Raw genomic sequence first — 21,235 nt, forward strand, 5'->3', positions numbered from 1 at the left:
TCCACTTCTAAGACAGTCAATCCGTGCATCTTATCATGTGGTTAGCTGTGCATGACACCGTGGAGACTCAAAGCATGTGGAGGCTCATGCTAGTCTCCGCGATCCATGCACAACTTACCACGAACCCCATTGAGAGTGAGAACCAATAATCGTGACCACAAGGAGTTTACCCCATGTGACTCCTTGTGGATACCCACCCTAGCATCCGAGCCAATTTGGTTTCTTAGGAGACCTGGCTGGAGTCACTAAGCGTGCCCTGGATTCGAACTCATGACTCCACGGGTGGTAGTCAGCGTCAATACATGCTGAGCTACCCAGGCCCCCCTGAAAATTTCATTTGCATGTAGACATTTAAAGACAAAGTTTGACATTTTGGTGAGACAGTGAACCAATGACGATCTTTTGGTGGTGAAGGCAAAAAGTCGCTATAGGGACGTATGGTTTTCAGTGTGTGTTGATCTTGAACAACTTGTGTCTTGAGATCTTGTCTGATTCTTATATGTGTTTGTGTGCTGACTGTCTTCACTGTGTATCCATATAAGAAATCGTTCCTCCACAATTTATACAGTTATGAACCTTTATGTTCTCATCTTTGAAATGTTCACCAAATAAAAGGTCAGATTTCACTGACTGAAAAAATAGAAGAATATAAACAATAAATACAAATAAAAACATATGAAGAAAAATTGCAGAAAAGCTAATGTTTTTTGCATGCTCTGTCAATATATATATTGGTTTTGTGAATACCACAGGTCCAAAGATGAGGCAAAGGGGTCATGATTGGTGCTATTATCACGGAGTAGTGTAACATGAGTCTGCATGTTCTGACTGAACACAAGAAGATGACAAGAATTTGTTACATAGGCCTCTATAGATGAGCCCAAGCACATCAAATTCATACAGAAAATGTACAAAAACTACACATATGACTAAAAGTGGCCCAACTACACATACAACATAATTAGTACTTTAAAAGCTGTAAATGAAAACCCTACAACATAATTGCACACAATTTAGAGAGTATGAAAATGAGAAAATTAGACCATGCAGGGATGATCTATATCTTCCTTGGTTCAGCAGACATGCAGCATTTTGTGTTTATGTTGTGTTTTTATGATGTATTCTAATTATCCATGATTATGTTTTATGCTTGCATCCTTCCCCCCATCCCTCCCTCTTTCCCCTTTTTAACCCACACGTTTTGCATTCTGATTTGTTTGTCTCTCTGTCCTCTCTCCATTTCTACTTTCAAAGCCCCCGCGCCAGCTGACCTTGTACTCTTAATTGATGGATCAGAGAGCATTGGAGCTGCCAACTTCCCCCGCATCCGTGATTTGGCTGTCCAATTGATTGATGGGCTTGCCGTGGGCAAGGACACAATCCGGGTAGCCCTTGTGCTTTATGGTGCCAACCCTGAGATTCAGTTCTATCTCAATAGCTATGACAACAAAGAGAGCATCCTCAGTGCTATCCAGGGGCTTACATACCCTGGTGGGGATGAGGCAAATCTGGGGGCAGCCTTGGAGGAGGTGGCAGACAGTCTGTTGGGCTCAGATGCAGGGGGCAGGGCAGAGGAAGGGGTGCCCCAGGCACTGGTGGTGATCAGTGCTGGGCTGTCCACTGATGATGTCAGTCAGGGCAAGAGGTCACTAAAGCTGGCCAGTGTGTACACCTTTGGCATTGCTGTAGGTGATTCTGGTGCTACTGCCCAACTGGAAGCTGTTGCTACAGATAAAAGCTTTGTTCTGTCTGCCCCTGATGTCAGTACAGTGGCAAGCATGGGTGACCAGATACTACCATACATTAATGGTGTCGCCGAGCGCACCATTGTGATTGAAACAGAAATAACAGAAGGTATGTAATTACCATAAGAGGGGGATTCCAAAAAGAAACGGAGGAACAGGAACCAATAGCGATAAATTAGCACTATGAATGTGTGTGTGTGTGTGTGTGTGTGTATATACACACACACACACACACACACGATCAGCTACAACATTAAAACCACCTGCCTAATATTGCAAGGGGACCTGCACAATATTAGGCAGGTGGTTTTAATGTTGTGGCTGATCGGTGCATATATATATATAGGCCTATATATATATATTAAGGCTGTCAATCGATTACATATTTTAATTATATGGTGTCCCGATTAATTAATCGCGATTAATCACATTTTTTAATCAAATATTTGCTTAGAAAGCCCCTCATGTAACAATAATTCAATATAGAATGATTATACATATTTATATCAATATATAATTATACATAGTTATCTTTATATATTTCAAAATTGTATATATATATATATATAAAATATTCAGATAATTAAAATGCATTTCATTCTTGTGGCAGAAGAGCTGCTCATTGATAAGACAATACAAAAAGCGTCTTTAGAATACAATGTATTGTTTACTACCATATTATTGATCATAATCCAATCATTGACACACAGTTCACAGCAATCCATTTCACAAGTGAATTTGTCAATCAGTTGGAGATTTATTATGAGGGCTTGTTTAAGGACCGTCAATGTACACCTGTGTCAGACATGCTTGTGTAGCGTCTCGGGTGCATTGTGTCATAAACATAATATGTTTAGGTCACAGTGTCAAGTTAAATATAGTTTAATATTTAGAACACATCTTGCACTCCATCAAGTGTTTTGAATGCAGGAACTTACTTAACGCATGTTTGTGTTGTTGCTACTGAAGTGCTTTCTTCACTGTATAAACTGCGCGTTGCTCGATACAGCTGAAGTTTCACTTACTGCCCTCTGGAGTAAACAGGTGGCACTACAAGCTTGCATTTCTCAGGAATCTTCCTTATTATGGTCCGGGGGCATTGCGAAAATTAATCGCACTGAATTAGCGCATTAAATCGACAGCCCTAATATATATATATACACGTATATATAGTATATATATATATATATATATATAATACAATTTATTTGAAATAAAAAAAAGAAATTAAGATCATACTTATGAGACAGGGGTGGGAACGTATCAGTCTTTCTATAAAATAAAAACATTTCTGTTTATTAATGAAAAATATTTAGATGTGTATAAACAACATATGCATGTTCTATTTGCAAATCAATTATAAAAATTAATTTTTGGTACACTGTTCTTGCCTGTGATTAAATGGTGTATATTAGGGATAGGATAGAATAAATCAACAGTAGTCTTTAAACACAACAATATAAATTTTTATCTAAAACTATGTTTAATGTTTAAATGGACTTAAATGGTCACTTGATACAGAATAGAAACTGCAGCGATTTGTACATGGAGACACATATAATGAGTTTTGCAAAACTTTATATAGAGTCATGTTTTCACTATGTTGCAGTAATTTTTAAATAGCAATATTTATGATAATTCATTGTACCTAGAAAGTAATCTTCTGGTTAATTCTTTACTCTTCTGTTTTATTCTTCAGTTTTGATTATAATTGTAGAAGTACTAAGCAGGATTTTTTTTTCCATGTAGCTTTGGCTGTTGGGAGTAGAGATGTAATTTTCCTCATTGAGAGCAGTATGGGTAACACCTTCATCACTGCAGTGCGAGAATTCATCAAAAAGTTTATTGACATCGTGCCAATCGGCCCTGATCAGGTGCAGGTCGGAGTGGCCATGTTTTCCACTACCCCAAGAATGGAGATTAACCTCAACTCATACAATTCAAAAGAATCCCTAATTTCTGCCCTTGCCAAAATTAAACCCAAACCTGCAGTTGACATCAACATTGGATCTGCTCTGGAGTTTGTGAGGACCAGCATGCTCAGTGCTGAGAGTGGGAGCCGCATTCAACAAGGTGTGCCACAGCTCGTGTTGCTACTGGCCAGTAAAAAATCCAAAGACAGTGTCCAACAGCCAGCTGAAGAACTTCGTCGAATGGGTGTTCTGACTTTGGCTGTGGGATCCAAGGCTGCTGATGAGGCTGAGCTCAAGCAAATAGCTTTTGATGAAAGTGTGGTTTTCATGCTTAAGGATATGAGGGGATTGCTGCGTAACCCTGGAGAAATTATCTCCCCTCTTTCTACATTGTCTGGTGTTGTTGTGACAGAGGTTCCAACAGAAACAGGTAATGTTTTGAGAAAACATTTTGATATTTGTTTAGATTTTTGTTTTAATTATTATTATTATATATGTATTAAGTATATGTATAAATCTTACATATAAAGTACTCATCAGATAAATAAAATACTGTATAATGTTATGCAATTGCACCCATTGATATAGTCTTATAACATATTAATTCTTAATCTTCGTTTAAATAATATATAGATACCTAATTTAGCAAAACTATGGTTGTGTAAAAACTTTCAGACACCACTGTGGACGTTACTACAGTCCAAACCCAAAGAGTTGTCAGAGACATTGTCTTCTTAGTGGATGGATCAAGCTATGTTGGAAATGCCAACCTGCAACATGTGCGGGACTTCATCTCTGGCGTGGTGAACAGATTAGACATCCGACCTGAGCGAGTGCGCATTGGCCTAATGCAGTTTGCTGAGGGACAACGAACTGAGTTTTATTTGAACACTCACAACACCAAAGAGAAAGTGCTCTCAAGCATTGCTCAGCTTCGACTGATGGGAGGACGTGCATTGAACACTGGTGCAGCCCTAGAATATGCCCTAGCCAACCACTTCCAGCCCTCAGCTGGGTCTCGTAGGCGGCAGGGGGTCCAGCAGGTACTGGTGCTGATAACCGGAGGTCCATCTCAAGATGAGGTCAAGAGGGTTGCAGACCGTGTAGCTTTAGATAACGTTTTGACTTTTGCTGTTGGAGCTGGCCAAGTGGAACAGGATTTCCTGAAACAAGTGGCTTTTGTTGAGAATTTGGCATACTACAGAAGAAATTTTGCTGACTTGTCAGGTGTAGTTGACCAGATTATGACACCGCTTATCTCCGTTGTTGGGGAGACTGATACAGTAGAAGCAGGTGAGCTACAGCACCAAAGACTCCACGTGTTGCCTTAATACATATCTTTATATTTTATTTTTAAAGATCCACAAAGTATTTTTTCCATTTAAAAAGTTTAACACACAAAGAGATTAATCATACTTTTGTACTTTTGACAGATGTGTTTAAAATGATGTACACTTACATAAGAGGAAGATTCTAGTACTTTCAAGCATTGTGTAATATTTTATTATATGTATTTTCTATCCATTTCACAGATATTGAAATAGTTTCGCCACCACCCTCTGGCATTGAAAGGGATGTTGCATTCTTGATTGATGGCTCTGATGATGTCAGAAGTGACTTCCCCTATATCCGTGACTTCATTTCCAAAGTCATTGAGCCTCTTGACATAGGAGTTGATAAAGTACGAGTTTCTGTGGTCCAGCATAGTGAGAGACCAAGCCCTAGCTTCTACCTGAACACTTACCAAACCAAAGAAGAGGTGCTAAGGGCTGTAAATGGACTAAATCTGGCTGGTGGTAGAAGTCTGAACACTGGTGCTGCCCTGACTTTCATGAAAAATAACATCTTATCACCACAATATGGCAGTCGAGCTGCCCAAAATGTCCCCCAGTTTTTGATTGTTTTGACTGGAGGGAGATCAAGAGATAGTGTCAAGGAACCTGCAGTTGCCTTAAAGACTGATGGAGTGGTGCCTTTTGGTGTCGGAGTAAAAAATGCAGACCCTAAACAGATTGAGGAAATTTCTCAGAATCCATCATTTGCTTTCAATGTGAAGGAATTCAACATGCTCGACACAGTGGGAAAAACGCTTAAGAACTATGTGAGTCTTCCAAAGGCAGACCTGAATACCTTACTAATGGAAGGTAAGAATTCTTTTTTTTTTATGTTGCTTTGGTCGATATGCTTACACCGCCAACCATTTTTGATGGCTATTTGGGTTTTCAGTGGCTATGCTATTCTGTTTCTAAATATTTCTCAATGTTGTACTGTATCTTAGTTGATTCCAAAGACATAGCAAAAGATGTTGTGTTCCTATTGGATGGTTCTGATGGTACTAAAAGTGGATTCCATGCAGTATGTGATTTTGTTCAAAGTGTTGTTGAGAAACTTGATGTGGAGGAGAGCAAATACAGAGTATCTGTGGTTCAGTACAGTGACAATCCAGAGGTTGACTTCTATCTTAAAACTTACTCAACAAAGGCAGAGGTTGTAAATGCCATACGATTTCTGAAACACAAAGGTGGAAAAGTTGCTAACACTGGAGCAGCCCTCCAGTTTGTGAGGCACCAGGTTTTTACTTCTTCTTCTGGGAGTAGACGACTTCATGGTATTCCTCAAATACTAATTTTGTTGAGTAGTAGGCCATCTAATGATGAAGTAAAAGGACCTGCCATGGCCCTTAAAGATCTTGGAATAATGACAATGAGCATTGGTGTGGAAAATGCAGATCCAATTGAGCTGAAAACAATTTCACATCAATCCCAATTGACACACTATATCACTAGATTTGATGACCTTCCTTTATTTGAGCCACAACTAGTTTCGACACTCAAGAACTTCTCCAAAGAATCTGGAGAAATTTTCAACACAGGAGTTCCAGACTCAACAGGTAAGTGCTGTCATAATAAGCAATCTGTAAGCACACTGTAAAAATTCAAACATTCTAAAAGCACCATTAGTGTTCCTCAGAGACCCACTGGAGAACCTCTAGTAACATAAATATATTTCAAGTGCATAGAAGAAGATTCTAAAGGAACCATTTACAGAATCTTTAGTTGTTGCAGGAACTAAAAGTTTCTCAGAGAACTTAAAAGGTGCATAAAGGTTCTTCTGTGGGTTCTGCCAGTGTGGCATCTGAGGAACCCCATATATTTAGTGCCTAGAGAATAATAGTGCCTAGAGAATAATTTCATTTAAAAACAATGAATTCCTGTTTTAGTTAATATAGTGTCAGAATTGTTACAGGAATTGTTGTGTATATGTTACTGTTTTCATTCTGGCCTGAATTCAATATATTTTTCAAGTGCCTCAAAACCTTTTCCTTTTGATGGGGTTACTGAAGAAACCGTCTTTATGGTTCTTTATGCTCTATAAGTTTATGTCCAAGTGTTTTTATCATTGTTATGGCAGTTGCTATATATACTGTTGGTTGCTGTTTCAGGATGGCCTGAATCTAAAATGATTTTCTTTAATCTTTCTGTCTTGGATTTCTTCCATGTCTTAATTGTCATCTTTTGCCCAGAAAAGATGTTCATTCCATGGGAATATTTTTTTTTTACTACATTTCAGTTGCTTTCACTAATTTAATACTATTCACATCCTGACCCACAAAATAATTTTTGAGGAGTCGATGTCACTTATATTTTATATATTTTTTTTTGCTTGCATATTTCTCTCCAGACACTCTACAACATGTTTTGGCTCTTGCACACTTTTAATGACTTTACAGTTCAGTTTATACATTGAATGAGAAAGATGTGTTCCAATATCCTTTTTTTCTTTTCTTGGAAACTTGCTCGATACAGGAATTTACAAACGGGATATAGTTTTTCTTCTTGATGGCTCAGATGACTCCAGAAATGGACTTCTTGTCATCCGTGAGTTTATTCGGAGAATGGCAGAGAATCTTGACATCGACCAGGACATTGTACGAGTAGCTGTTATTCAGTACAGTGAAAATGCTTTGGCACATTTCCTTCTTAATACTTACAATAGTAAGAAAGCTGTCCTTTATGCCATTAATGGCCTCACAGCAAAAGGTGGACGGACCCTGAATACTGGAGCAGCGCTGCAGTATGTCAGGGATCATGTTTTCACTGTTGCCTCTGGAAGTAGACATCAGCTAGGAGTTGCTCAGCTGTTGATTGTCATGACTGGTGGCAAGTCTAGTGATGATGTGGCAAGTCCTGCTGAAGATCTAAAAAAATTTGGAGTTCTGTCCATTGCCATTGGAATAAAGAATGCAGTAGAGGCAGAGCTCCAAAGCATAGCATTTTCATCTAGATTTATATTTAATCTTCCAGTCTTTGGTGACATTTTATTAATACAGCCTGATATTCTCTCATTTATCAAATCCAAAATGGGAATAGAACCCCCTACTATCATTGGTAAGAACAACCATACTTGCTTGGCAAGATCTTGATATTCAAGCTGATTCTTTTGACTTTCAGCCTTTAATAATTTGGACATGAAACTTGATGAAAATCTCCTTCCTTCACTAAACTGCTTACGTAACCATGAGGCCATTTATTTTTTCATTCAGCTTTTTTCTTAAAGACTGGAAAATAATGGCCTTTGCCACTAAATATTTACTATGTATCTGTGCTGTTCATCTTTTGTTTGATTCTCCATCTGCATACTTCAGTAATTTTCCAAAAGTTCTCTTAGCCATTGAAGTGTCTCACTGCTTGTGGGGAATCCTTTTCAGCTTTAACTCTTGTTTGAGCCAATGATTTCTGAATCATTGGTTGAATTTCATGAATGGAACCTTGTTGTTCTTTTTCTGTTCTAGTTGCTTGATTAATCTTACTCATTAAACTGAGTGTAACAAAACACTTACTCTCCCATCATAATACATATTTAGTTTTTTCAAACATTGTCAGCACATTCTTAGATAGAGAAAGTCAGTATGGTAAAATGTGTATATATTATATTTCTATGAATTATTCATATACAATTTTTTTTTAAGAACACATAAATGATCACAGCATGCAGTAATGTACCTTACTGATGTATTCAAGGTGACATTATGAAAAATTGGCACTTTTAACTGAAGACATAACATTTTCATCCCAGTTGAATTAGATGCAGCTCAAAGAGACATTGTCTTTCTCCTGGATGGGTCTGATGACACAAGGGATGCTTTTAAACAAATGTGTCGGTTTGTTCAAAGAGTGGTGGACAAACTCAATATTGGAGAGAACAGCGACAGAGTGTCTGTGGCCCAGTACAGCAGAGAGCCACAGGTACATTTTTACCTGAACACACATGCCACAAAGCAAGACTATCTCAATTCAATTGAGAGTCTGCAGCACCAGGGAGGAAGTCCCCTCAACACAGGGAGAGCCCTTGACTATATTAAAAACAACATGTTCATTGCCTCTTCTGGGAGCAGAATGCTGGAGGGGGTTCCTCAAATTCTTGTTCTTGTGACTGGAGGAAGGTCTCAGGATGATGTTAGAGCTCCCGCTGCTGCTCTGAAACAGGATCATGTAGTATCATTCAGTATCGGCACCCAAAATGCAGACATTATTCAGCTCCAGACGATCTCATATACTCCTGGCCATACCCTTACTGTCCCTCAGTTTGATGACCTTCAAACCATTGAGCAGAAACTTATATCATATGTAAAAAGAGTGCCTCGTCAGCCCAAGAGGCCTCAACCAACTACGATAGGTAAGGATTAATGTTTCTCAATTAAAGTTTCTCGATGTTTTAGCTGTTGAGGCGTACTCAGAGCAATGTCCTGACCAATGGAAATATAAAATAAATTATCTTTTATTTACAAAATATTTGGGGTGGGGAGAAAAACTATTCTGTTACAAATCACAATTGAGACAAACCATTTTTAAATTGACTCCTGATGAAAATGTTTTGCAGTTTAATTAGAAAAATTTCACATTTAGCTTAGTATGCTAATACATTGAAAGATAGATATAGGAAGATATATTTGTGCCGAGTTCCACATGAACACATTTTCTCTCTGGGAAGTTTTGTGTCTTTAATTCTCTAATTCTGTCGGACATCAAATCCTCTTTTCCGCTTTGGGTAATGTTATTAGGCATCCCGCACAGGTTAATTTGTGAGGTTTTGTGGCGAGTACTTTTCAGGAGTCGTTCTGCAGATTTTGTCTGACACTGGCTTATTAAATTGTTGCATTAAAAAAGGCTCATCAAACTGCTCGATGCCGTGAAGTACATGTTTATAAGTTATGAACTTTTGAATGTGGAGTGAGGATCACCCTGTGACTCCAAGCGCTCTACATTGAAACGCATCAGTCCGCATCAGGAATGTGCATAAGCGATTCTGTGCCGCTCTATATCGGAGCCTTTCTTGTTTCTTTTATTTGATATTTTCGAGTTATAGGTTTTTAGCCTATTTATTTGTTGAATATCTGTTAGTTAACCTGCTACATGGCATATGCTTTGCATCCATATCCCTATAAAACCCATCTCATCAGGGTCACATGGGCATTATGCAGCCTTTATTATACATGGGTTCCTTAACACTGACTAGTCGACAAATACCTATTGTGAAAATTGGTAGTTTTGCACATTCCTACCTTTTACTTCCACATTCTGTATTAAAGAATGAAACAAATGTCATGTCAGACAACTGTTCTTCATGTTCTTCAAACATATTTATTAACTTCAAATCAAATTGTATTGTTGTAATATCAAATCGGGAGGTCTTTGGAAATTCCCACCCATACAAAATAATGAGGTTGAAAAACCTCTTGGACACACAAAAAATGTTTCATAATTTGGATGATTTCAAAAGTGTTTGGGTTTATGATAAATCTATATATTAACTATTCTCTTGCAACAGATGACAGGAAGAGAGATATTGTTTTTTTAATTGATGGCTCTGATGACACAAAGGAAAGTTTCAAAGGAGTGCAAAACTTTGTTCAGACCCTGGTTCAGCAACTGAATGTGGCACCAAATAAAAATCGTGTTTCAATGGTCCAGTACAGCGATGACACAGCTGTTGATTTCCTGTTAAATACACATACATCCTCAGATGATGTTATAAACCATGTGCAACGTATAATTCATAAAGGAGGACCGCTGCGTAACACTGGGGCAGCCCTACAGTTTGTTAAGGACAACCTATTTACTGCTGCTGCAGGGAGTAGATATTTGGAGGGTGTGCCACAGGTTCTAGTTCTGCTAAGCTCTGGAAGGTCCAAAGATGATATTCAAGGTCCGGTCAAAGCTTTGCAAGACATCGGTGTCATTTCATTAAGTATTGGTACCTCAAATGCTGATACACTTGAGTTACAAACAATATCCCATCAACCAAACTACTTTTTAATTTCTGACTTTGAGAACATTCTTGAAGTTCAAGAGAATATTTTGTCTTTAATAAAAGGGATATCTTACCAACAGCTGCCAACAATGACTCCTCAGGTCTCTGGTAAGAGAAAATACTTTTTTTCATACTGCATGTTCATGTCACCAATGGACAGCAGTGTCCCATATATTAAAGCATGAGAATATAAAGAACATACTGTACATTCTTGCATAATATTTAGATTATGCTTAGTCAAAAAACATTGTCTAATGTTCTGTCATGTGCTCACAGGGAGATAAACCGATTAACTCCAGCATGGTAAATCTTTTCATTCCTATTCTTTGTTACAGAATCTGTCAAAAGGGATATTGCATTTCTTATTGATGGATCTGAAGATTCTAGAATTGGATTTGAGTCAATTCGCAGTTTTATCCAAACATTTGTTGAGAGTCTAAATATTGAGGAAGATCTTGATAGGGTGGCTGTTGTCCAGTACATCCGAGATCCCACAGCTAATTTTTACCTCAGCTCATACTCAACCAAAAAAGAGGTACTGAATTCAATACGTTCCATAAGGCACAAAAGTGGAAGGCCTCTGAATACTGGAGCTGCTCTACTCTTTATTAAAGAAAATATATTTGCAATTTCCTCTGGAAGCAGACATAATAAAGGCGTACCACAGATTCTGTACTTGTTTAGTGGTGGCAGATCTAATGATGATGTCAGAACTGTTTCACAGTCCTTAAGAGAAAGCAACATAAACGTTTTTACCATTGGCACAAGAAATGCCGATACACTTGAGTTACAGACAATGGCTTCCACACCAGCCTATGCCTTCTCTGTTCCTGACTTTACCTCCATCAGCAGCATTTACCCAAGAGTTGCTTCTATTTTGACAAGTGGTTATGAAATTACTGAGCAGTTTCCAACACCTAGGGGTAAGAACTCTGATCATTCCTGAACATACAAATGACATTAAATAAAGTTGATACTTGCTATGAATAATCTTTTTTTTTCTGTGTAGGATTTTCATATTTGGTTTAGTAAAGATATAATGGAAAGGCATCAATACTAAATCAAACGTTAGCTTCTGTATCTAGTTCTAGTTTTTATAGCAGATCTGTGGTTTTGTTGAAATGATGAATTAAAAATATATATTTATTTATTTATTTTAGTCCAGACTTCGAGTGGTGAAAGGCATATTGTGTTCCTTATTGATGGATCTGATGATGCTAGTCTCAGATTCACTGCTATACGAGATTTTGTGGCTAGTTTGGTAGAGACATTTGATGTTGGTCAAGGAAAAGATCAAATTGCTGTCGTGCAGTTCAGTAATACTGCAGTGATGAGCTTCAATCTCAGTACCTATGCCTCCACTGCTGAAGTGGTAGATGCTATAAGAAACCTCAAACCAAAAGGGGGAATGCCACAATATATTGGCCAAGCTCTACAATTTGTCAGAGACAATATTTTTACCTCCAGAAGTAAAAGTCGGCAAATAGAAGGTGTTAGCCAAAATCTTGTGCTTGTGGCTGGTGGCAGATCAAGAGACTCTCCTCATGGACCAGCTAAAACACTAAAGAGTATGGGGGTAGACATTTTTGCCATTGGGTCAAGACAGACAGATCCCATTGAAATGGAGGCCATTTCCTCACAGAAGAATTATGCCTTTGCTGTTCCTGATTTGTCTGACCTAAAAAACATGCGTCAAAGCCTACTGACCAAACTGACAAAAACTGAAGTGAGACACAAAGAAAACACCAAAATTGATGGTAAGAATTTAAATTAATATTTGGTGAAATTATTTCTCCTTGAAATGATCTACTCTTTTGTGACATTTTGGGAAACACAGGACCCTATTTTCATGTTCGCACAGGGCTATGCACTACAACCATGTGCTACGTCTTATCCAATTTTTGTCAGAGTGATAAATCTAAGTGCGAAACATTTGGTGCCAGGGCAACATGCAATTGGGGCAAGTTATTTGCTGTTAACTATGTTTCTCATATATGCGAGATATTCAGTCTGCATAGTCTATTTTTTTTCTTCCTTTTATTTGATTGGTTGTTGTTCATTTCCAGTGGTGCTAACATGAGAGTGTTTGATCTGATTTGTTGCATCTCTTTTTTCTTCATGTTTGCTGAAAACTGCTGCGGTTGCAGTAAGATCTTTAATCTTAATTTTAAACTAACCTGGGCATTGCTTCCCAAAAGCATCATGAGCCTAAGTACATTGTAGAATACATCTTAATATATTTTAGGTTTGTGTCCCGTTTCCCAAAATCATCGTAAATTATGTAGTACTTGAAAATTGTCACAGATTAAGGATTGTTCAAAGCAATAAGACAGACTTATGCAGTCAACTGCAGACCAATCACGAAAGTACACATAATACAATTTAAATACTACTGGTAGTGTTGCGATGCATAGCTACACTTTATTTATATTTGCTCTTCAGGGGTGTAAAAAGTACTTAGAAATTATACTTAAGTGAAAGTATGGATACTGAGTGAAAATTGTATTCAATTATAAGTCCAAGTATTTAGCCAAAAACATACTTGAGTTAAAGTAAAAATAAGTATTCACATTCATTTGTACTTAAGTATTAAAAAGTAAAAAGTAACTTTTTTCATTACTAGAGATTGTGTGAGAGAGGATGTTAAATTCGATTGGTTTGTTGTGTGAGTCGCATTTTTACTGTCTCTGATGACTGTCATATTTCTCCCACATTGGCATTCGCAACCTGGTCATAAATATCATTATGCAAAAATGTAGTTATTGTAACATGATTCTATGTGGCCTGTTGAACGTAGCATAGCAATTTCCTGGTGGAGTGAACACTAGCGGCGCTAAAACAACTACGAACAATCAATGTAAACAAACAATGCACAGTGCTATCTTATGACATATAAACATTTTCACTATAATGCATGATTTTAATGTTTGCATTACATAACCAACTACAGTTACAAGCTTGTTCGAGTGTGATCAGTTTGTGCGGTAGCTCAACTTATAGAGTGTTGCATATGCAGACCAGGATACGAGTCCTGAAGAGCACGCAAGTTGACGTGTGAGCCGAAAGTGTCATAGAAGTACCATAAAATGTAATGGCTGCTTCAGAAATTTTTGTTTTTTGTGACACATTTGCTTTTTCTGACACTATCGGTTAGGTTTAGCTTTAAGGTTTAGGGTCGGGAAGTCGGTTTTGTTTATTGAAATCTCGATTAACCTTAAAATCCTCATCTAGGTGAAAATTTCACTCGCTTTTAGCGCCACACAGTGGACATTTCATCTCGGAACTGCCCTGAGACCTGTAATGAACCATTTTATATTTTGCAAAAACATTGCTACATTATCATCATTGCTGGTTTTATATATATATTATTATAATTAATAGTTGCCTAACAACAACAATAATTCTGCAAATACGGAGTAGAAATGAATAGATATGATTTAAATATGAAGGCAACATGTACACATTTAATTACAAAAGTATTTTGATTATATATATATATATATTGCAATGTGAATGATCATTCCTGTCTTCATAACTGTCCAGTCTTTAGAAGTACCTGGTGTTTAGAATAAAGTTTAGGACAAAAACTGTAAGTGTTTCTCAATTCGTGCTTATAGCCTGAATACAACACATTCAGTTGGGCGGTCACATTTGGTCTAGTCACACAAATATTTCAACACACAGCCGCCATGCGACACTCTGCCATTTGTCAATCTGTCATTTGTCAGATGCAGTGAAAATGCGGCTTCAGTCCAGTAAGACAAAAGAAAATGTCCTGCAAAAATGTAATGAGTATTCTTCAAGTTTAAATAAAATTGTAAGGAGTAAAAAGTACTATTTTATCTTGGGAAATATAATTAAGTAAAAGTACAAATATTCCATTTAAATTTCACTTGAGTAAAGTACATATCCCCCAAATAATACTTAAGTATTTTTACTCAATTACTTTACACCCCTGCTGCTCTTAACACACTCTTGAGAGATCTTAAAATAGGACCCACAGTTTATAGATGTTGAGGATTATACCACAATTCTGAAAAATATGGGACAGTATGAAAAATCCAAATAAAAATAAAAACCAGTGATTTCTAAATTATATTCATTCTTTGCTAAATTGAAAACACTACAACTAAACATTATATGATGTTTTACCTGGTTTTTTTTATAATGTACAGTCATTTCAAATCAGATGATTGCAACATGCTCCAGATAAGTTGATACAGGGGCAATTTAAGACTATTAAAAATGTGACGAGTTAAAATAACAAGATGATGTTAAACAGGTGAGGCAATCGTGTCATAGTATAGAAGGAGCCTCCAAAAACAGCCTAGTCCTTCAAGAGCAAGGATCATTCGAGACTTGTCAATTTGTCAACAGATGCTTCAGCAAATAATCCAGCACTTTGACAGCAATGTTCCCCAAAGACAACCTAGAAGGATTTTGGGCATTTCACACGCTACAGTGCACAATATAGTAAAAAGATTCAAGGAATCTGGTCAAATCTCAGTGCATAAAGGGCAAGACAAAACCACCTTTCTGATCCCTCAGACATCACTGTCTTAAAAAACATAATTCATCTGTAATAGATATGATGAATATGGGCTTGGGATGACTTTAGTAAACCTTTGCTAGACAACACCATTAGCCGCTGGATTCACATATGCAATTAAGACTTTACTTTGCAAAGCAGAAGCTCTACATCAACACTGTTCAGAAGCGCTGCCGACTTCTCTGAGCTCAGTCTCATCTTATATGGAAAGTAGAACAGTGGAACAGTGTTTTTTGTTTCCGATGAGTTCACATTTCAAGTAGTTTTTGAAAAACACAGCTGTCTTGTTCTCTGGGCCAAATAGGAAAAGGAACATCCAAGCTGTTATCAGCATCAGGTCCAAAAGCCAGTGTCTGTATGGGCCAGGGGGGTGTCAGTGCCCATGGCATGGGTAACTCGCATATCTGTGAGGGCAACAATTATTGCAGACAGATATGTAAACATTTTGGAGCAGCATATACTGCCATCCAGCACCGTCTTTTCCATGGATGTCCTGGCATTTTCAGCAGGACAATTTCAAGCCGAATAATCCGAGAGTGTGGATGCTAGATTGGCTCAGGTGGTAGAGCAGGTCAGCCACTAATTGAAGGGTTGGTGGTTCGATTCCCGGCCCACATGACTCTACATGCCGAAGTGTCCATGGGCAAGACACTGAACACCAAGTTGCTCCCAATGGCAGGCTAGCGCCTTGCATGGCAGGCTCTGCCGTCACTGATGAATGAGTATGTGTGTGAATGGGACACAGTGTCAAGTGCTTTGGTAACCGCTAAGGTTAAAAAAGGCATTATATAAGTGCAGACCATTTACAATATGGCAACGAAGACCCCATACAATTGTGCAGCTGAAGACCTGCATAATGGATGAAAATTTGCGGGAAAAATCCACTTTTTAAACTAAATAAACTTGTATCTTCAGTGCCTAAATGCTTAATAAGTGTTTTTCGAATAAAAGGTAATGTTTCACAATGGTAACATTCGACTATCCCAACTTTTTCGGAGTGTGTTGCAATCATCTGATTTAAAATGATTGTACATAAAAACAATCAATATAAAGAAAATGAAATTCGCAAGGTAAAACATCATATGATGTGTAGTTGTAGTGTTTTCAATATAGCAAAAGGGTGAATATAATTTACAAATCACTCCTTTTTGTTTTTATTGTCATTTTGCATACTGTCACAACTTTTTTGGAATTGGGGTAGTATGTCTGATTATTTTACGTTTTTATTGTACCGCTTTGGGTAGATGATCTAGCACTGATAATAATTCTAGAGTTGAGGTACTGCAAATGTTGGTACCTGTTTTGAAAGCTGTCTGACTTAAATGCAGAAGCATTCTCTTGAACATGCTTCTTTTTTTCAGTTATTTTAAAATATTTTGATTGTTCAGTGATGTCTGTCTGATAAAGATCTGAATTAAGTAGAACGCTACAGAATATTTAAATGTTATTTTCTGTGTTTTAATTTTCTTTAGTTTTTAACATTTATATATTTGTCTCCTACCATTTTTACATATGATTATTTGTAAAAACTAATTATGATTTAAAAATTTTAAATACTGTAAATGTCCCTTTAATTCAAAATTATTGTAATTCTAGGCACAGGATTTAAAAGGGATATTGCCTTTCTTGTGGATGGTTCAGACAATACAAGAAGAGGATTTCAAGAGATATGTGATTTTCTGTACAATATTATCACAAACCTCAATGTGGGAACTGATAATGATAGAATCGCAGTAGTACAATACAGCAATGTAGCTGTGGCAAATTTTTATTTTAATTCATTCTCAAGAAAGGAAGATGTATTGAATGCTGTAAATGTACTTAGCCATAAAGGTGGAAGGCCCCTAAACACAGGATCTGCCCTTCGGTATGTAAAGGAAAACATCTTTTCAAGTTCTTCAGGTTGTAGGCACAAAGAAGGCATCCCTCAAATATTAATTCTGCTGACGAGTGGAAGATCAAGAGACCGCATTTCTGAGGCAGCCTCTGCTCTCAAAGAACTTGGGGTGCTAATTGTTGGAATAGGAGTAAAGTACTCAGACTCTGAATTGCATGATATATCATCTGAAAATCATGTGCTTTCATTTGCTGACTTCAGTGAATTACCAAAAATTCAGGCTCAGCTACTGGAAGCCATGAAACCTAGTGACTACAAAAAAGAATCGATAGGTAAGTAAAATACTGCTTCCTAACACTAGTCAGTCAAAAGGATTTTTAATAGATTACTAAATGTAGTATCATTATTAATCACTTTGCATTTCATCCTGACTACACTGGATGTGAGCTGTACATCACGTCGCTTTTAAAGCGAACAGATCTCAATATAATAAAGGATGCCCCGTTCTATTTCTAAGGCGATGCAGAGCTACTCTAGGCACTTTATAATTATAATACGTTTAAATCTTTTTGTCATGAATTTTGTTTGTTATATATTTTAATACGAAGTGACTATTGCACTAGGTGTAAATAGCACCTGCCACACAGTGCAGCTATTTGCACTCCAATAGTCTTATAGAAACACAGAAATTAAAGACAAACTGTGTCCTACAGTGTTGCTGCTATGGCGTAGTGTGTCAAGATGGTACAGGTGTGCTTTTCCCTTATGGAAGACCTGGGTTTGACTTTTGTGCCAGTATTCCCAATCCTGTTTCCTGTCTCCACTACCAATATTGCCTTTAATGATACTTATAATAATAAATATAAAGGTTGATATCCTCACAGTGATTTGGTCACGACGAACGTTGCGTTTTTGTGCAGAAGCCTTAGTTTTAATGCAAGTAACCATGATGTTACAACAGTAATATGCTATTAATAAAGTAACAATGTTTAATTTTGTGGTTACTATGATTTTAATATAAAAAAAAACATGGTGATACTATGGTTACTGTAGTAAAACCATGGTTAATTTTTGTAAGGGAATGTAAGGTTTAGGTATAGGGGTTAGTGTACCGTGTCTGTGGGACTCCCTGCAGTATTTGCCTCTACTGTATGTTATTATTAAATTAGGGGTGTAAATAGTATCTGCACAATTTGGGTGTAACATTTTAAATAAATTCTGACAGCTACATTAAAGCCAAATTGTGATGTTTCTGGTCTCTCATCTACTTATTTAACTAATATTTTGTGTCTACAATTTTTATGCAGCTTTAGCAGCAATAGCATAACAATAATAATTATATAAAAAGTAAATGTGAATAACAGTGGATTTTTGTTGAAAATAAAGGCTATTTTCCCTGATTAATCCTTGCTGAAGTCCACTTAGGCTAAAAGATGATTGGCCAGTGTCTACTGTAGTGAGCCTCAAGCTGTTGCAGTGCGGCGTGTCGCGTCAACGGAAGTGCCAGTTGTGATAAAACAAGTGTTATATGCCGCATTACATTATTAGAACTAACGTTCGAAGAGGTTAAATAAAATGTTGAAACTTTTATTAATAGGGTATGTGTTGTATGATCAATGATACATTTGCCTGACAACGAATTGGTTGTGCTTCTGTTTATTAAATAGTTAAAGTATATGTATTTGCTACTACTTTTAAGTAACATGTTCTTTTTAGTAAATCTATCTTGTAACATACAGTAAATGACAAAACATGGTACAAAAGAACTGTGAACTCCACTATTTTACCCTTCAGTATTTGTTTCTTAGCTGAGAGTCATACACCAAGGAGAGATGTTGTCTTCCTGCTGGATGGATCAGATGGCACTAGGAATGGGTTCCCAGCAATGAAAGAGTTTGTTCAAAGAATGGTGGAGAGATTGGAAATTGCTGAGAACAGAGATCGCATTTCTGTGGTCCAGTACAGCAGAGACACAGAGGTCAATTTCAATCTAAACACGTACACAAAAAAGGAAGGCATTCTTGATGCTTTAAGAGGTCTGAGACACAAAGGAGGCAGACCCCTCAACACGGGGGCAGCTCTCCAGTACGTCAGAGACAATGTCATTACTGCGTCCTCTGGCAGCAGACGACTGGAGGGTGTGCCACAGATACTTATTGTGCTTAGTGGGGGAAGGTCATTTGACAGTGTTGATACAGCAGCCTCCTCTCTAAAAGAGCTTGGAATCTTGACCTTCGGAATTGGCTCAAGAGCCTCTGATAGCCGAGAATTGCAGATAATCTCATCTGACCCTAATTACGTGCTCTCCGTGTCTGACTTCACCGAGCTTCCGAATGTCCAAGAACAGCTGCTGGCCTCCGTACAGGCTGTTGCAATGCCTAGTACGCCAGCTTCACCGACAGTGATCGGTATGTGCATGGCAGAACTTTGCAAGAGCTGGCTCACATGCAGTCTTTTCTCAGCATGACAACTTTTTCTCCCTAAGTTGTTTTGAGCACTTCTATAATTACCCACAGCTTAGATAGTTAATGAGCTGATGAACTAATACAACTTTTTCAAGTTTTATGAATAATAATGGCGTTTTAATTATGTTGTTTTTCCCCCTAGCTGATTACACCATACCAAGAAAGGATGTAGTAATTTTGCTGGACGGCTCAGATGGCACTAGGAATTCTTTCCCAGCAATGCGTGAATTTTTGCAAAGACTAGTAGAGCAATTTAACATAGAGGAAAACAGAGACCGTGTTTCTGTGGTACAGTACAGTAAAGACGCCGAGGCCCATTTCTATCTTAACACCTACGCTACAAAGGGGGAGATCCTTAACACTGTCAGGAGTCTTAGGCACAGAGGAGGGAGACCCCTCAACACAGGGGCGGCTCTCCAGTACGTGATGAACAATGTCTTCACTGCCTCTGCTGGGAGTAGAAAGCAAGAGGGCGTTCCTCAGGTTCTTATACTTTTCAGTGGAGGACGCTCAAACGATAACATAGATACACCTGCCTCTGCTCTGAAAGAGAGTGGGGTCTTAATTTTTGGCATTGGCACCAGAAATTCGAGCAGAGAGGTACAGATAATTGCCAATGGTCCTACCTATGCACAGTCCATCCCTGAGTTCTCTGATCTTCCCAGTGTCCAGCAGCAGTTTTTGAGCTCACTGAACAATGTGCTTGTGCAAGTCCTGCAGGTGACACCTACTGTTATGGGTAAGGCAGTATCCCACACGTCTTTATAAACCGAAAACTGAGCCATCGCTGTAATGCATGTCGTAGATGGAAAACATTTTAGAGCTCAGCTTTAATGCATGTTAGCAAAGTCCTAAGAAATTTGCCTAAAAAGCCAAGGGTTTCAGCGAGTGCTCACATGACTTTGTGTTCCATTTCCATACTCGTAGTTGAACGAAGGATGGCTGGGAGGGATGTAGTGTTCCTGCTGGATGGTTCAGACGGCACTAGGAGCTCTTTTCCAGCAATGCGTAACTTTGTTGAAAGAATGGTGGAGAGATTGAATGTGTCTGAGAGGCGAGACCGTGTGTCTGTGGTCCAGTTCAGCAGAGATCCAGAGGCCCATTTTTATCTTAACACATACACGAAAAAGGAGGACATTCTTGACACGGTCAAGGGACTGAGGCACAAAGGAGGGAGACCCCTTAACACAGGGGCAGCTCTGCAGTATGTGAGAGACAGTGTCTTCACTGCCTCCTCAGGAAGCAGACGTTTAGAGGGTGTACCACAGTTACTGATTCTGCTGAGTGGTGGAAGTTCATTTGATAATGTTGACACACCGGCCACCTCCCTGAAAGAGCTTGGAGTATTGATCTTTGGGATAGGGTCAAGGAGCTCTGACAGCAGTGAACTGCAGAGGATCTCCCATGACCCAAGC

General features: G+C 38.1%; 1 protein-coding gene across 1 annotated transcript in view; it reads left to right on the forward strand.

Annotated features, from left to right (window-relative positions):
- The window catches only part of col6a3 (collagen, type VI, alpha 3), a 97,178-nt gene that overhangs the window by 7,573 nt on the left and 68,370 nt on the right, over nucleotides 1-21,235 (forward strand). Inside the window, exons 3-14 of the mRNA XM_052143232.1 lie at nucleotides 1,255-1,854; nucleotides 3,495-4,088; nucleotides 4,334-4,951; nucleotides 5,191-5,802; nucleotides 5,937-6,548; nucleotides 8,735-9,334; nucleotides 10,487-11,077; nucleotides 11,305-11,892; nucleotides 12,130-12,726; nucleotides 17,115-17,687; nucleotides 19,164-19,763; nucleotides 19,963-20,559. Coding sequence (XP_051999192.1) covers nucleotides 1,255-1,854; nucleotides 3,495-4,088; nucleotides 4,334-4,951; nucleotides 5,191-5,802; nucleotides 5,937-6,548; nucleotides 8,735-9,334; nucleotides 10,487-11,077; nucleotides 11,305-11,892; nucleotides 12,130-12,726; nucleotides 17,115-17,687; nucleotides 19,164-19,763; nucleotides 19,963-20,559 — 7,182 coding nt within the window. The remainder of the gene's footprint in view (nucleotides 1-1,254; nucleotides 1,855-3,494; nucleotides 4,089-4,333; nucleotides 4,952-5,190; nucleotides 5,803-5,936; nucleotides 6,549-8,734; nucleotides 9,335-10,486; nucleotides 11,078-11,304; nucleotides 11,893-12,129; nucleotides 12,727-17,114; nucleotides 17,688-19,163; nucleotides 19,764-19,962; nucleotides 20,560-21,235) is intronic.

Source organism: Xyrauchen texanus, chromosome 14 (genome assembly GCF_025860055.1).
Source record: "Xyrauchen texanus isolate HMW12.3.18 chromosome 14, RBS_HiC_50CHRs, whole genome shotgun sequence".
Lineage (NCBI taxonomy): Eukaryota > Metazoa > Chordata > Actinopteri > Cypriniformes > Catostomidae > Xyrauchen > Xyrauchen texanus.